General features: G+C 43.5%; 2 protein-coding genes across 3 annotated transcripts in view; both read left to right on the top strand.

The window, feature by feature from the left end:
* LOC126044693 (uncharacterized) overlaps nucleotides 1-5,774 on the top strand; it is a 65,729-nt gene extending 59,955 nt beyond the window's left edge. The window contains exons 19-21 of one of the 2 annotated variants that reach the window (XM_049814764.1): nucleotides 3,505-3,595; nucleotides 4,689-4,766; nucleotides 5,672-5,774. In XM_049814764.1, the coding sequence (XP_049670721.1) occupies nucleotides 3,505-3,595; nucleotides 4,689-4,763 (166 nt within the window). In that variant the 3' untranslated portion in view covers nucleotides 4,764-4,766; nucleotides 5,672-5,774. Of the gene's footprint in view, nucleotides 1-3,504; nucleotides 3,596-4,688 lie in introns of both variants that reach the window. The other variant, XM_049814763.1, reaches the window with a different exon arrangement.
* Nucleotides 5,775-10,829: 5,055 nt separating this feature from the next.
* LRAT (lecithin retinol acyltransferase) lies at nucleotides 10,830-15,346 on the top strand. The gene is made up of 2 exons (XM_049814768.1): nucleotides 10,830-11,552; nucleotides 12,142-15,346. The coding sequence occupies exons 1-2, from the start codon at nucleotides 11,004-11,006 to the stop codon at nucleotides 12,292-12,294; spliced, it is 702 nt and encodes a 233-aa protein (XP_049670725.1). The 5' UTR covers nucleotides 10,830-11,003; the 3' UTR covers nucleotides 12,295-15,346.
* The last annotated feature ends 600 nt before the right edge of the window (nucleotides 15,347-15,946 follow it).

Here is a 15,946-nt window from a genome sequence, read left to right as displayed (position 1 = left end):
AAAAGAATAAATCCTTTTGTGGAAATAGTTAGGATTATAAGGATTATGCTCATGTGCTTCAGATTGTATAGTTTCTTTTTAAATTACTTTGTTTATTTTTTAGTTTTAACTGTCACAGAGAGCTTACTCTTTCATTTTCCTTCATTTCCTTTATTTAAATTGTGAGTGGTTAAAAAATATGCATTAGTTTTGCTACTAAAAACATACCAACCATGGCTCTGCCTCACAACAGAATACAGAATGTCAGCCAATTGCCTTTCATTCTTTTTCATTAAAGCTATTAAATAGGTGTACTAAACAGAGAAAAGGTGGGATTATTTTGATAGGGAACACTGAAAACTCATAAACTTCCAGATTTTCAGGTAACATAGTAACAAAAGATGATCTTTCAAACCCCCCCATACCCTAAAACCCCAAACCTATGTGATTGCTTCCCCCTGTGTGTAGAGTACATTCTTAACAGATCTGATAATCTTAAGATATTGAGTAAGAAACTTTTCATTTAGTGACATTAGGTCAGTCATTTAAGAATAATAGTAAAATGATCTTGTGAAAATTTGCTGGTTTCATCTTCTGAAATACGGTTGTCTTCTCTATGTTTTGAGAGCATCCCAATGCTCAGAAATCAAAACATGAAAGCTGATTTCTTCTTACGGGATATTTTTACTAAGAGCTGAAGTACAAGAAATGTGGATACTGATGCGTCTAGATTGCTTTTTTTGTACATATATTTATTATGGGGGAAAAAAATACTTCTCTCAGTCTATCTCATGCAAACACCTCTAAGCCTATGGACTCAGTTCCTGCTTTCCTGTGATGGGAGGAATCCTATCTTTTCTTTGATTTACATGCATTAAATAATTTTTATACCATTATTATTTTCATGCATTTTAACAGGAAATCCACAGGGAAACCTGACTACTTTGAATAGGTATGGACAGCACTTTAAAGGAAGTAGTTAAGCAGGCACCCCATTGTGCATAAGCATAGGAGTTCAGCTAGAACAGTGAATTTTCCTTGTTTTACTGGGTTCTGTCACAGACTTGGTATTCTTTGAAGGGTTTATTTGTTTTCTGTGCTTTTTGAAAGCAGCTCTTAAAACTTTTGATTGAATTGTACAATTAGATAATATTTTCTTCCTTTAGATCTCAGTTAATTAAACTTAAATTGTTTAATTATGCTGGGTAAATGCATGCCAACATTTTGCTTAATGTATTGTTGCTGCTCAAGACTATTATGATGGTTATAGTGGTTTTTCTTTTATTGTGGGAGTGTGCTTTTTGTGTGGAAATATTTCGGATGCTCAGATGCTTCAAACAGACCTTAAAATATTGAAAATGCTGACCTTTGTATATTATTTGTAATACTAGTTTTAGCTAGGGTATTTCACTGTGAATATTTCCTCAAAGTACTTGAAGTGAATGTGCCATTCTGTAACATTCCGAATTAAGATCTGTTGCTTGTATTACATACTCCCTCTGCCAGAATTACTGCAGAAAGTGAAATTAAATTCTTCCACTCTTTTTGTCACTTGCTTCTGCTTTTGTACACGCTTCAATTTCTCTCCTGATTTGTTAAATGATTAAGAAGTCATGAAAATTCTTTTGAGAGCTGAGGTATTAGCTTCTGGAATACATATTCCATTAGTCTAGTTCCTGTGGATAGATCTGCCAATTTTGAAATTGCTTGCTGCCTGGAAGTTATTGCCAGTTTTTCAGAGTTAAATTTACAGTGTAGTGTTTTGGTAGTCCTCTAGCTCTCATGGTATATGGTTATTGGTAATTTGTATTGAGTTTTTTAGTTGAAAATTTTGTGGGGTCCTCTGATCCCCCTATGTAGTTGATTATGCTATTAAATTTAGTAAATTATGCAGGTGACTTATTGTGGAAATTGCTTTATTCTTCATATCCCTGTTGTCTAGTGGACCACTATTGGATTAATTGAACTTTCATGCTTTCCCAATGGATTTGCCTTTAAGCATGATAACGTTGCCCGGCAAGTAGTTTTCAAGGAAGGTCCACAGAATGCTAACACTAGTTTTCATCTTAATAACAACTAATAATGTTAATACTAAACTAGAGTGTGGTAATGAAAGAGTAGAAGGAAGAGTGAAAACTCATTGCCTGGGAGACAGGCACAGACACATCATGACTACTGTTTGCAAGAGCATAACTAAAACTAAAGTGTTTGCCAGGCCACTCAACAGATCATCTCCTTCCATGAAAGGTTTGGGTCATATGCCCAAGACACAAGGGAATACAGAGATGTGAACGTCAGCAACAGCCATAATTTTCACAATTCTAAAAAGGAGCTGAAAAAGATAAACCTCAGAGTGACAAAATCAGCAGTACAAGAGCACTGCAAGAAATTCCACCTATTTCAAGAGGACAAATTTGAAGAATCTGTCCCAAAACAAATGAAGATCAGATAGGTGACGACTGAAGAAAAAGAGGTGGTGTTGGAGGAAGTGTGATTTCAATTGCAGCAGTCAAACATCTGGAGACAGAGGAAGAACTGGTTATTGTCTTTCTCTGTTATTCCTCATGTCTTGCTGATGTTCTGATTAAATCCTTTCCTATGGCAAAAAGGAAAGCTATCGAGTTCTTAGACAAAATATTGGAGGAAAGCAAAAACAAGCAAGAAGAATACAAGGAAGATGACAAAACACTGAAAAACTGTGCAAGGAGAGGCAAATGGAAATATGCTGTAGACCTATTTATGGAATTTGAAATAACTTTGTTAGGAAACCACAGAGCCATTTGCCAAACTTCTACAAAAGTTTCCAAATTGGAACTGCACCAGTCAAAAGCAAAGATGGAAAAATGCTTACAGTGGCAGTGGAACAGAAAAATAGGTCTGTCGCACTAAAATAAAATTTTATCTGAACAAAGTACATGGCTCCAAGAAGGCGTTGAAATGTAGCTCTACTTTTCATTTGTTGTAAAATTATCTGTAGTTGGTCATAAGAGTTTGATCTAGTGACTCACAGTTACTTCTCAGTAATAAAAGAGGATGCCTTCCCAATTAGCTGGTGGCCTTTGTTAGCAAAAGTGTGTTCCAGGAATTAAGTGATTGTATTTTTCAGTATCAGAACTAGGAAATATTAAAAATACTTCTCTCTACCCACTGTGTTCTCTGGGTTCATACTGGACCTTGAACCTCTTGCCTACAGAGCTTTTTATGTGAGCTTTAACTCTTATTAAAAAAAACTAATGCAGAAAACAGCCTCCTTGGAAATTAATGAGTTCTGAAGTTGAGTAAGAGGAGAATAATTACTTTATGATCCTGCTTTAAAACTATTATGGACTGTTGATATGGAGTAAGGGGAAGGAACAAGAAGGCAGGGAAGGCCGTGGGTTAATCTTCAGTTAACTTTCAGGCTTGACTCAGTAGTGGGATGCCATCAGAAGCGTGAAATTTTTCCACTCTGTCTTTTGCTTGATGTTCTGTACAAGTGTTTCTTACAAAATCTCCTGAGAAACAATATTAGATTTTATTTTACAGATACGAATTGCCAGGAATCCATGGATTAAATTTTGTTCTGAAGAACTCCCTTGGTGGTGGTGGCATAGCATCCCTAAGAAGTGACCCACAGGCATGTATCAAAGCATTGATTTTAATGTAGTTATCTTTTATAACTATGTATTACACAGTCTCTTTTATAACCAACTTTTAGGCTGGAACTGTAAGCTTTTGGTTTTGACTCTTTAGTTCCTTTTCATTTCCTGTTAATATACATTATCTACTTAACTGTTTTAAGGTTTGAAAACAACACAGGGAAGTAGAAAGTTGATTTAGAATATTTAGTGAAAAAGATGTGTTCAAGAAACTGTTAAGAGAGTTGTCAAATCAGTTATGCTCTTTATGATGTGCTACCTGTGTTTTTAAATGCACCAGCAAAATTAACTTCTCAAAGGCTGTTGCGTTTTGGAGAATGCAGATTTACTAGACGATTCTGATTGTTTCCTAGTACATACAGGAGCCATTAACTGTATGACAACTCTTCTAGCTTAGCCTATGACTCCTACAGTTAAACTACAGATAATTAATATAAATCTGAAGGAGAAAAATAGATGGATAGGAGATCTTGTGTGTTGACAACTTGTAAAGCTGAAACTAACATTTTTTGCAAATATTTGAAGCTTCTAAACCTGAAGATGAGATCCCTTAATGTGGTAATCCTGTGGTTACAGCAAAGCACAGTTCTGCCACCATAGGCTGAGAAATGCTTATGTGTACAAATAATCTCAGCATAGTCAAGAAGGCTGTTCACAAAATAAGATGCTATGTATGAACCGCATAGCAGAACTGAACCCAAATTAAATTGATTTTTAGCACTAAGTACCAAATAAATTGAAGAAGCTATTCCATCTGTTCAGGTTTAGATGCTTGAAAACTCAACTGTATAGTTTTCCTTAATTATATTTATTCACAAGTGAGAAAATCAAATAAATGGAAAAGGTAGATATCACTGAATAACCTACAGTCCAAGGCTTGAGAAAATTCATCCCAAATTTATATATAAGTATATGTAGAGATAAATACTCAGAAAACTTACACAGCATGCTGAGTTCTTACACTGATTATAGGAAAAATACCCTATTAAACCATCCTTAAAAACTTAACTTACAAAGGTGTTATATTTAGATAGCAAAATTAAATGTTGGTTGGGTTTTTTTTTCTTACAGGGCAAAGCACTTGGACAGATGCTGTTGGATTTCCAGATCAAAAATGTTCCTGATTTAAAATCACTGATAGAGTAACAGGTGTTTAATACATATGCTTTTAACACTGAGTGGTATAAAAACATGTTATAAACAAGAACTGGCTTCTTGAGTGAGGTTTGGGTGTTTTTTTTTTAAAGTCAAAGAGTAGAAATTAGTGACAGTTATCTCTCAGAGGCTTAGCTATATGGCACAGATTAGCAAATATTTTGAGTAATACCAGACTAATAGCTTTGTCTGTGACTGATAACATTTCCTGTCTAGATAATACATTGGATGAAGAATTAATTTATTTCCTGTAAAATAGAATTAATCAAATTGCAACATAACATTTAATTATGAGACAAGATAATCTTTGTTCTAAGATGGAAATTGCGTCCTGTTCCATCCATGTCTCTTCCTTCTCTCAATCTTTGTTTGAAAATTAAATGGACCGATGTAGTTGAGCTCCTGTCATCTGTGTGTGTCCTGTGCATGGAGTGCGGCTGGGTAACCTGCTGTGTATTGCTATGAAGTCAGCACTGGGGAACAGCTTTCCCTGTTGGGCAATAAAGTAATAATTGTTACTGCTACAGAGCGACTGGTAGTAAATGCTGACCTTTGGCAGTGATCGACCAAACTTCTAGCACTTTGTCCAATTAATGACAGACTTTATTATCACAGTTTCCAACATCTCTTACTAATTAATCCATCAGTTGAAAGCACTGACAAGTAGTAAATTGCAGATCTTGGCGTGGGAGTAGATTTGAAGATGAGGAGAGTGCTGTGAGCTAGTCTGTCTGCTCGGTCTCTCTTGTGACGGGTGCAATCCTGGCAGGGAGGAAGGGGGGCTGGGTGGTGGAGGGATACCTCATTTTGTTTCAGGGCTCTTAAGTCCTTGTTTTGTGCAGCAGAGTCCCACCTGGATTAAGTTCATTTGACTGCTATTTGCATTGCCCTTCCCACAGAAAGGTCCGTAAACTTTACACAGAAACGTCTGTCTCCAGCTGTGAAGGAATACCATGTTGAATGCAGTGTGCTCCATCTCTCTTCTGACTTTCAGTTATCACCTACAATCTCCCTGCACAATATGACTAGCGTGTTTAAATTAGGATACTCCTAAACTTCTTCACCTGATTAAGCAGAGACTTAAAAATCCATATCATACTTCCTGGGATAATATCAAGGTGGAAATTCTGGCCCAATAACTGTGTTTCCTCTGCAGAAGCCGTAGAAATATTACTTCATGTGTTCAGGCATTTTATATTCAGAAATGAATCCTTTCCTTTATTTTGTGGAGACTGTATTAATTGTTTAGTGCTGACAAAATGAGACATTACTAATATCACATAAAATCATTAAAATAAGCATTTTTAACTGTCACCGAAACTATCTCTTAGTCATTCCTAAATCTCAGTCTGTGCTACCACTATTATTAATTTCCTAGCCTCTTTCTTGCTAATGAGGACTATACAATGAGTTGTCCCCACCTTTCTGTAGTTCTGGTCACTTGAATTGAAGGTATCATAAGTGAACACTTCGTCCATCTAAATATACTACTCTCTTAGCGAGTCATAAGTACTACCTGTGTATACAGCATGGTTCAGTCTAGTTGTAAAAAATGAGTCATTACTTTATTCCAGAAAAATATCCAACTTAATAACTTCAAAGGGAAAATGGCATGCTGGTTTTATTACGCTTACAGTCATTGTTCATTAGAAAACACTTAACTAATAATTTGGAAGCCTGTTAGTTTAGTGGAACAGACAAAGGTATCGAGAGTGATAATAAAAAAGTGATAAACCTCAGTAGCAAACCTACAAGGATAAAAAGGCTACAGTAAATATTTGCAGTTCACTCAATATGCTGCTTCAGTGACTCTGTAAATGTGTATGCAATAATCTTTGAATAAAAGTGAACATTTATAAAGTATAAATTTGTCATTTATGTTGTTTCTTCTACTGGAAGAGAGTGATACTTCAAAGGTTCTTTGTTTTGGGGTTGCTTCACTTGCCTGCAATTTCGTGCATTTTCTTTGCTGGTTCCTTTCTTCCTTCAGATTTTGTCTGTTCTGTCCCCAGTCTTTTTTAAATACAAAACCTGAAAAAGTAAATGATACTATTTTCTAGAGAGCTGGTCATTTACAGCTCTACAATGGAAGCTGTAATTTGCTGAAAAGAATGGTACAGTGTTCAAATGGATTGGATATGGGAATACAAAGGCGTTATTTTTTAATCCGTGGAATTGCCCTTTTGGATACTATGAACCCATCCTTCACAAACATGTTTTCTGTCCATTATTTCTTTCAGTGCATCAGCTTAAACCAAGTGGCATTGCTTTTCAGATACTTTCTTGCAAACTATAGCCTCCAAAAATCCCTATCCAAAGATTTTATTCTCCTTGACCTCCTTAACGTGTTTTGAATTCATGAACCTGTACTTGTTCCAGCAATCCCAGCTGACCTTGAAAGCTTGTTAAAGCTGCATTTGTTTTGTCATCTACGGTAGAGATTGAGTAATCGAGAAACATTTGGTAAAACGTAAACTGTAGTCAAAGGTGAGCATGTATGCAGTCAGCATTGGTTTAACTTCAGTCAGTTAAAAAAATGCATTTTGCGTGCTTGTTAAACCAGGGCTGTTCCTCATATAGGCAAAACTTATTCTTCCAATGGCCTTTCCTTCCTGCTTTTTTTCTCTACTGTGTTAGCTGGGAGGGCAGGATGGAAATAGTAATGCCTGGCATATAAAACGAGGTTCCATCTGATACACGAGTTTCAGTGTAATGGAAACTGGTCACACCTCTCACCTGGGAAGTTTTTGTGCTGTGGCTCATCTGCATTACAAAACAAAGGCTGCATTCTCTTACTTCTTTCAACTTTGTTACTGCATCTCTCCTCACTCTCGAAAATAAATTGTGGGGTTTACAGTTGAATTATTCTATAGCAGCTAACAGTCCAAACACTTTGTCAGTTTGTTGTTTAATATTTCAAAGTGATTTTCCCACTGCTATTTGTGTATTCAAGGTACAAAAGTTATAAAAAAGTGACCCAAGATAAAGGATGTGCCAGAGTGTTTGAGGCACAAAGTATAATTTTGGTTTCGCCATCTCCAATGAAGCCATTTTTTCCACTAAAATACAGGTTATATTTCCCTTTCAGAGGAGAGGAAAAACAATTGTAAGTATACCTTTCAGATTTTGTTTTACATCGTGGCAGTTTGAAGGTAATAGGAGTGCAGCCCTGAGGGTTTGAAAGCAGAAAATGTTGGTCTGCAGGTTGCCTTTCAAGAATCTGAATGGTTTCATTCAGAAATGACTTTGATATGTTGTATTAAGCGCTTTGCACACGGTAACGCAACAGTTGCAAGGTAGTGGCAAAGCCTTACCTGGGTGGATTTCACCTGCTGCAGCTGGGCTTATGTGTTGGCTGGAAGAGTGAAGCCGTTTCACAGGCCTGTCTGCCGTGTAATGCCTTGTTGTGTTTGTTCTCTTGGGGGTTCCCGGGCCTGAGAGTGAGCGAGTAGTTTGGGGGCAGGGGGGGCTCGTTAGTGCCTCAGGTATGAGGAAATTACACTGCAGAAATGTCACACCTCTCGCCTTATTTCTTTGAAACCCTCCCATGCAGTAAGGCTTTGAGTCTCCTCCTCGTGGTGATTCCTCTTCTTCGGTTTCATCCTGGTTTCCTTTCCGGATTTACTTGAAATGCACCCTGGTGATTTGGGGATTAAAGCTAACTGGCATTAAGAAAGCAAACAAAGGATGCCTGCAAGTAAAAGATCCCGTTGGGAAATTCTTTTTCTGCCAGGCAGTTCGGCTGCATTCCTGTACCTACCTTTGGGCAAGGGAGAGAAATCTGAACCGTAGGACTGAAGCATCTCTAAACACATATTTCCACAAAGACCATCCAGATGCTCCCTTGTCAGCTCTGGGGAAGGGAGAGGGGGGTGGTTTGAGATGGCAGCACTGGGCAGGACCAGTGCTTATCCTCGCAGGAGGGAGACGGGAAACTTTCTGTGCCAGGACTTTGATAACCTGGCTGGGGCACATTGCTCCAGCTCTGGATCAGTTGGCTGCTGTGACCATCACCAGGTGGGTGAGACCCTTTATCATGATGAGGGGTTTTAACCTTTTCTATTTCCCCTGTCCCTTAAAAATAATGCACTTGTTAAAAATGAGAAAAGGTCCCCCTCTTCTCCCTGTTTTATTTACTAGTAGCAAAAGCTTCAAACCTTCCAAATATATTTAAACATCTGGATTTGAAAACATGCTGGTTTGACTACATAATTATGTGTGGCTGATGGCTAATCCAGAGTGTTCCTACCACCATCATAAGCCACATCTATAAGGTACTTTCTCTTTTGTAAGTGACGCTATTTGAAGTAGGGGCATGAGAGGGCTAAGCCTCTGTTGTGTAAAAATTTGGCTGAGACTCTCCAGAGAAAATCCCAAATGCCTGCTCACTCGGGTAAGAAGTGCTGGGGCTCAGTCTTTAATTGGGGACCAAAAAAGAGGTGATGGTGGGCCTCTCTCTTTGCAGACAAAGCAAGATGAGGATCATCTCAGCTCCCCAGGAAGCTGCTCTCTGCTCCGAGCAGGAGGGGACAGGAGGGCAATGCCAGCCATTGTTTTTTGTTGGCAAGCAGTGAGGTACCCCACTCCCCTGAAATACTTTTTTTTTCACTGAGGAGTGGAAAACTTGCTTTGGATCATTGATAAGCCTCTTTTTTCCTCTGCACAAGATCCTGCCTGAACCCTGGTTCAGTATCCATGGCGGTAGGATGCTCTTGCTTGCTGGGTCCTTCACATCCCCTTTGCCTTTCTATTCATACCGGAGCTGTTCCCGGATGGAAAGAAAAGGGATGGTGAACCCTTTCTCTCTTTTGCTGGTGTGACCAGAGGGGTTCTACAGCTCGAGGGTGGTGCAGGGATCTCATTCTTGATCCACAGGCTCTCGGGTTTAAAGTGACTGAGGAGGGAGAAAGAACTTGCCCTTTCACGATGGAGAGGCACCGAGCTGTTGCCGCACGAGCACTCCTCTTCTTGCTTCCCGTTTTTGTAGTTGGCATCGTGTTCGTTGCGGTGTTTGCCTGAGCGTCCGCAACCTGCAGGAGGCCAGCTCGGGCAGGCGGGCAGCTTTAGGGCCTGGGTTTGGGGGAAGATGCTCCAACGAACCACTTCTTCTCCAGCGTCGCCTTCCCCCCCCCCCCCCGCCGCCCGCTCCCGGTTCGCCACAGAGGCGAAAGCTTCCCGCTGCCGCCGGGGTGAGGGAGCCAGGACTGCCTGCGGCACCAACACCGGGCAAGGGCAGCGGCTCGGGCCGAGGCGGCGGCGGGGACGCGGCGAAGAGCTGCAGCCGCGGCGGGGCGGGGGGCGGTGGCAGGCGGCCCCCTCCCCTGCCCCTCTGCGGGCCCTGTCATCTCCCAGGTAAGATGAATGCCTGCCCCATCCATCATCCCGCGGTCCCCGAGGGGGCGGGAATTTGCTCGGCTACTGAAACTTATTAGCCTCAGACGGGGCGGCTTTGTTGACCTGACAGGGCTGCTCTTTTGTGGGCTCTGTTGCCGGGATTTTAGCCATTTACGTAACGGATTAGGGAGAAACAAAACGCACGGGAATGCCGCTCCGCCTTTTCCCCACTCTTTCTGAGCGGGCGGACTTTTCGAGGGAGTTAGTTCAGAACCGGGACTTCCCTCTCTCCCTCGGAGACCCGTTTTCTTCCGAGGACGAAAGGCGCGCTCGGGAGCCACCGCTCCGCTCCGCTCTCCCGCCGCCGAGCGAGCACCGCGGCAGCCCCCTCCCCTCCACCCCCGAGTCGGCCGCCTCTAGCCTCCCCCCGCACCCCCCCCCCCCCCGTTGCCCCGGGGCGGGCGCCCAGATCACCTTCGGTCCCATCGGCGGGGGAAGGTGAAGGAAGCGGCTGCGGCGCCAGGAAGCCCCTTGGCTGTGCTCCCGGGGTGCGGGGCGGACGAAGGGCTTTGAACGCCCTTTTCCTTGCCTTTCTATCTGGGGGCTGGCGGGGGGCGGGGGGCAGAGCTGCGGCTGGTACCCGGCCCCAGGGCCCGGGCGGCGGACACCGCGCCGCCCCGAGAGCCGGGCCGGGGGACGGCGCCCGCCGCGCTCCCCGATAAAAGCCGGCGGCTCCTCGGGGCGGGCGCTCCCCGCACGCCCCTCGCCCGGTGGGCTGGCCCGGGTGCCCGCCCCGCCCCACCCGGTAGCCTAGAAAAAGCGGTGCCGGGCGGCGGGCGCTGCTCGGCGGCAGCGAGGGCTTCCCCCCCCCTCTCTCCCCCCCCTCCCCCGCCAACCATGAAGAACCCGGTGCCGCAGGCGGCCTCGCTGCTGCTGGAGAAGCTGCTGCTCCTCGTCCACGTCCGGCCCCTGCCCGCGGGCTCCGGCGGGGAACCGCCGCCGCCGGCGGCCGCCCCCGGCTACTACGACACCAGCTGCTTCAAGCGGGGCGACCTGCTGGAGGTGCCCCGCACCCTCTTCATCCACTTCGGCATCTACCTGGGCGAGAACCGCGTCGCCCACCTGATGCCCGACATCCTGCCCGCCTTCACCGGCGACCGCCGGCAGATCCAGCAAGTGGTGACCAACAAGCGGCTTATCCTGGGTGTCATCACCAAAACGGCCAGCATCCGCGTGGACACGGTGGAGGACTTCGCCTACGGCGGCAGCATCCTGGTCAACCACATGGACCGGCTCTTCGAGGACCAGGTGCTGGGCAGCGAGGAGGCGGCCCGCCGGGCCGAGAAGCTGGTGGGCGCCACGGCCTACAGCCTGCTCTGGAACAACTGCGAGCACTTCGTCACCTACTGCCGATACGGAGCCCCGGTCAGCTTCCAGACCGACAAGGTACGGCCCGGCCGTCAGCGCCGTGGCGCCCCGCGGGGCGCCGCTCCGCCGGGAAGCCGCGCAGCTCGCCGGCGGAGGCGGCGGCGGCGGCCGGCGCCGGGGACGGCGCTGCCCGCGGCGGCGGCCCCGGCCCCGCTGGGCGCTCCGGTCCCCGAAACTAGGTCAGCCGCCGTCGCCGCGGGGCCCCGGGAGCCGCTGCCCGGTACCGCCCGCGGCCCCCCGCCGGCGGCCGTCCTCCGCCGCCGGTGCGGAGCCGCTGTGAAAGGCGGGTAGCCTGGCCTCTGCTGGCTTCGAGTGGCCAGGAAGGCGAAGCCGCGGTCGTACGGCAATTAATACGCGCTTAAAACGCTCGGAAAGCTGCTCGTTGCCGCCGGAGCCGCAGGCGGTACTGGGGCTAAAGCTCGGGGCGTGACCCGGTGCCGGACCCGGTTTTCTCCCCGTGCGGTGGCCCAGAGAGCCCGCGCGAGAGCGGGGGTAGCAGCCGCTGGCCGCTAATGGCGAGAGTGGGCACCTCCGGCTGCCCGGGTACAGCTTTCCTCCGTAACCCTGACCCTTTCCTTTTTCTTCTTTTCTTTTTTTCCCCCTCCAGTTCTGTGAGACTGTGAAGATGATTATTCGGGACCAGAGGAGCGTTCTTGCTTCAGTGCTTGTGGGATTAGCATCGATAGTCTGCCTAGGTTTGGCACCCTCCACCACGCTCCCCACTATCTTTATTCCATTCTTTCTGTGGATGGCTGGCTAACAGCCTTGCCAGAGGCTTGCGGCCAGCCTCTGTATATAGGATGTATACTACTGTATTTATGAAAGCACGGATTACTCTTCGGCGTCGCGTAAAGTTTCTTAACCTTGTGTGCTATTTTTACATACAACTTTGTCTAGAACACCGTGCACAAGGCATAGCTTACTGTGTAAGCCAAATAATAGATTTCCTGAAAATCTCGGTACATTTTAACACACCTTTAAATCATGAAAAAGTAGGGTTGCGATGCAGTTCTGCTCCTTGCCTTTCGCCCTAAGTGATTCCGGTAATATTTCTTTGCTGCAGACCTGGGTGCCGTAACTATTAATAAAAACAGATGATGGAGTTCCACAAAGCGATGAATGTTGAGAACAAACTACTTAACCTCTTCCTTTGATGTGCACAGTGTATATTCAGAAGTTACCGTCTTTCATTCTAAAATACTCTTTAGTAGAGATACAGGTGAGTAAACTGACTCTCTCTGATAGCAAAGAAGAAGAGCCAACCCTAGTCTGGGGGCTGGGTGCTACACGAGCACACTGGCCAGATTGGCTGCAGTCATTTCCCTTCTGGGAAATGTTCACTAATCTCTCATTCGTATTAATTGTGTAAGCACTTGCTACCGTATTGAACAACTTTTTAATTGGGTTAGTGGTGAGGAAAGACGGCAATTCATCAGCTTTTTCCTTCCTACTGATAGTATGGCTAATATAAACGGCTACAGAGGGTTTTAGGGGATACAGGAAGAAACTAGCTTGCTTTATGACAACTAGTTACATACGAACACTGGAAATTTCCAGCATTCTAGGTCACATGGCAGGGAGGAGGAGGACAGATGCCAGTTTAGTTCCTGCCTTTCCACAGCAATGGGACCCATGTGGGTGACATAAAGCATCAGGGATTGTTGGAGCAGTTTCTGTGGTGGCCGTACTGTCATTTTGGATATTGCCTTAAACCAAGATGCCTCTCGGTGAAAGATGACATGTCTTCCTATACTCGTCTCTTGTGAATAAGTATTCACTTGCAAGCCAGCAGTTGGTGCTAAAAATGTTTCGTCTTCAATGTTGATGCCTTTCTCTTTATCAAGAATGTGTAAAGTTGGATTTGAAATCAGGTTCATCTAGCCAATTGTTTGAGTGCTAAACACCTTTGCTATTTTTTTTCTTAGTGGTGTCTTAATGTATGCAGAGAAATTGTTCAGCTCCTGGAATGCCTTGCATGCGATACATGCACTTACATGCTCGTGTGCTATGCTTGTTTTTCTCTCTAGTCAAAGGCAAATAGAATGATGTCTTCACCAAGGACTGAACCTAAAATTTACTTCTTTCTATGAGTAATGTCCAGTATCCTGTCATCAGCTCTGGTACGGAAGTGGCCACTTTCCCTGTTTTGAGAGAGACTCATTTTAACTGTGCTGTAAACCCCCTTCTCCTTCCCCTAGACCTTACAGCTGCTTGAAGATTGGATTCTTGAACTGTGAGTCTTCTTGGCTGCTCTCTAATCATCTTTCTTCTTCTGGCTGCTCCACTATAACCAACGAAGAATGTAAAGACTGGGGTGAAATTCCAGGCTTGTAGGAAACAGCAGCATGACTGCTGCTGCCGTCAACCGAGAGAGGATTTCAGCCCAGCTTTCAGTACGTGTTCAGTCTGCAACCCAGCTCCAAACAGCTGGATATCAATTACTGTTGGATCCTCGTAAACAACTTCTGTTCTGCTTTCAAAGATCACAACACTCAGTGTAACTGTTTCTGGTAAACTTTTAAAATTAAGGTGTTTTTTAATTAACATGAATTGCTTTTTCATAGTGTATGTGTTAGTAATATTTACATAAATTCCAGTGTGTTTTTTTTACTTGCTGTGCCTAAGGTATGAACTGTAGTCATTACTGTAATTATATAAATAGAATTTATTCATTTAAAAATGTCTACCGGCCTCTTGAAATTGAGTATAATGCTGTAGCATTTCTCTTAACATATCCCAGTAGGGCACTGAACAGTCCATTAACATGCAGTTACATGGTGTCTGATTACAGGTGGGCTTTTCTTTTCCCCTTTATTTACTTGGGATTTATAAGAATTCCAGTGATTCTTATGATTCACTTATACAATAAACAACGGGGGTCATGACCAGTAACCAAATCATAAGTGGGATTGCTGGAAGGCAGAGAAATGTTCCTACTCTAGCTTCAATATTAAAGGACCAATGCTCCTGCTTTGCTAATGCTGTTGAGAAAAAAGCATCCAGATTAGACTGGGGGACAAAGCTGGGATTTTCCTAGGTGTCTATGAAAGAAATTAAAGCAGTTCCTTGCAGACTTCCAGCTGTATTAGTAGAGAATTTTCCTTCAATGTGCGAAGTTTGCAGCTTATGAAATACTATGAAATGGTCTAGAATGTGTTGCTATATCCTGTCATCAAAGACAAGTAATAATGTGGGCATAGAACAGAAATTCAGCTGCATGTTTAGAAGTTTTTCCTACCAACCATAATTCTAGCAGAGATCTGGAAATTTTGTTAAAGTCAGGCATGAGTCAAATCAGTCATATTCTGCGGGGAAAAACAAGACTAGCAGGCATGAATTCTCATGTTCAGCTCAGCGGGTGGTGTTTGTGCGCTGAAATATTTTGGTAAATGTCAGTGTCAACTTTTTTTTCTGTAATTACTTGAGTAAAAATAAGCACTTGCCCTAGGTGGAGCACTGCATTTCAGACTTGAGCTCAACTGTGATGCCACTGAAATGAAGGAGCTAGTTATAATAAGAAAAACACAGAAAACTGTGGAGCAATTCAGCCATTTGGAAATGCGTGTGCTTAGAAGTGAAATTGTTCATCAGTAACTGTAAGTGATGGTGATGGTGAGTGTAAATCTAGAGCTGTAGCTCATTTTAGTGGTGGGGCTGTTTTGAAAAGCTGTGGTTAAACCAGAATATGTAATGGGAGGAGTATAACCATCACCCCTGTGCCACTGGGAAAGGCAAGTAGTGAAGACATCAAGTTAAAAGGATAGAAGTTTCACTTCAGGCTTTCCAAAGAAAATAAAAATAAAATGAGCATTCACAAGCTTGAAATGTTTTTACAAAACCTGTGTTTAAAAGAAAAAAAAAAAAAAAGAAGAAAAAAAGTAGGTTGCTAAATGAAGACATTAGAACAGTGAGCTTTCTGTTTGTATTTATTTTAGCTTGGAACATAAATGATTACTCATTTTGTGGTCAGCAGTCATTTGCTGCTTGATTTCACCTTTGGGTCCTCCTGTGCTGAAGGAGAATGCTACATATAAATACCATTGAGGCTTTTAATGAAAACAAAATCATAGCAATACTTGTTAAAGTCTGAGGGGGTGGGGAAAAGGGAATTAAACTTGTGTGTGACTTGACATCGTCCAGACAGGTTTTAGAAAGCAAGCTGCAGCAACAAGAAACATTAGAACTGTGATCTCTAGAAATGATATGGTGGTGTATTATTTATTGCATGTTCTCACATTAAATAAAGCGTCACACCACTGAATGATACAGAACTGTTAGTCATTAGTTAGCATTTCCTTTATCCACTAAAATTTTTAAAAAAAAGTTCTCAGGTGACTCTAGGATCCACTTGCTCCTTACACTTTGTAGTAGCTTAGGACCTGATTCCTCTCAGCACTTAACTGTCATGAATG

Source organism: Accipiter gentilis, chromosome 12 (genome assembly GCF_929443795.1).
Source record: "Accipiter gentilis chromosome 12, bAccGen1.1, whole genome shotgun sequence".
Taxonomy (NCBI): Eukaryota; Metazoa; Chordata; class Aves; order Accipitriformes; family Accipitridae; genus Astur; species Astur gentilis.
This window is presented reverse-complemented; position numbering and strand designations above follow the sequence as displayed.

Bases quoted from the DNA above. Each gene is read 5' to 3' on its own strand.
- LRAT (XM_049814768.1), top strand. From the start codon at position 11,004: ATGAAGAACCCGGTGCCGCAGGCGGCCTCGCTGCTGCTGGAGAAGCTG. The intron at 11,553-12,141 runs GTACGGCCCGGC...TTCCCCCTCCAG, and splicing joins TCAGCTTCCAGACCGACAAG to TTCTGTGAGACTGTGAAGAT.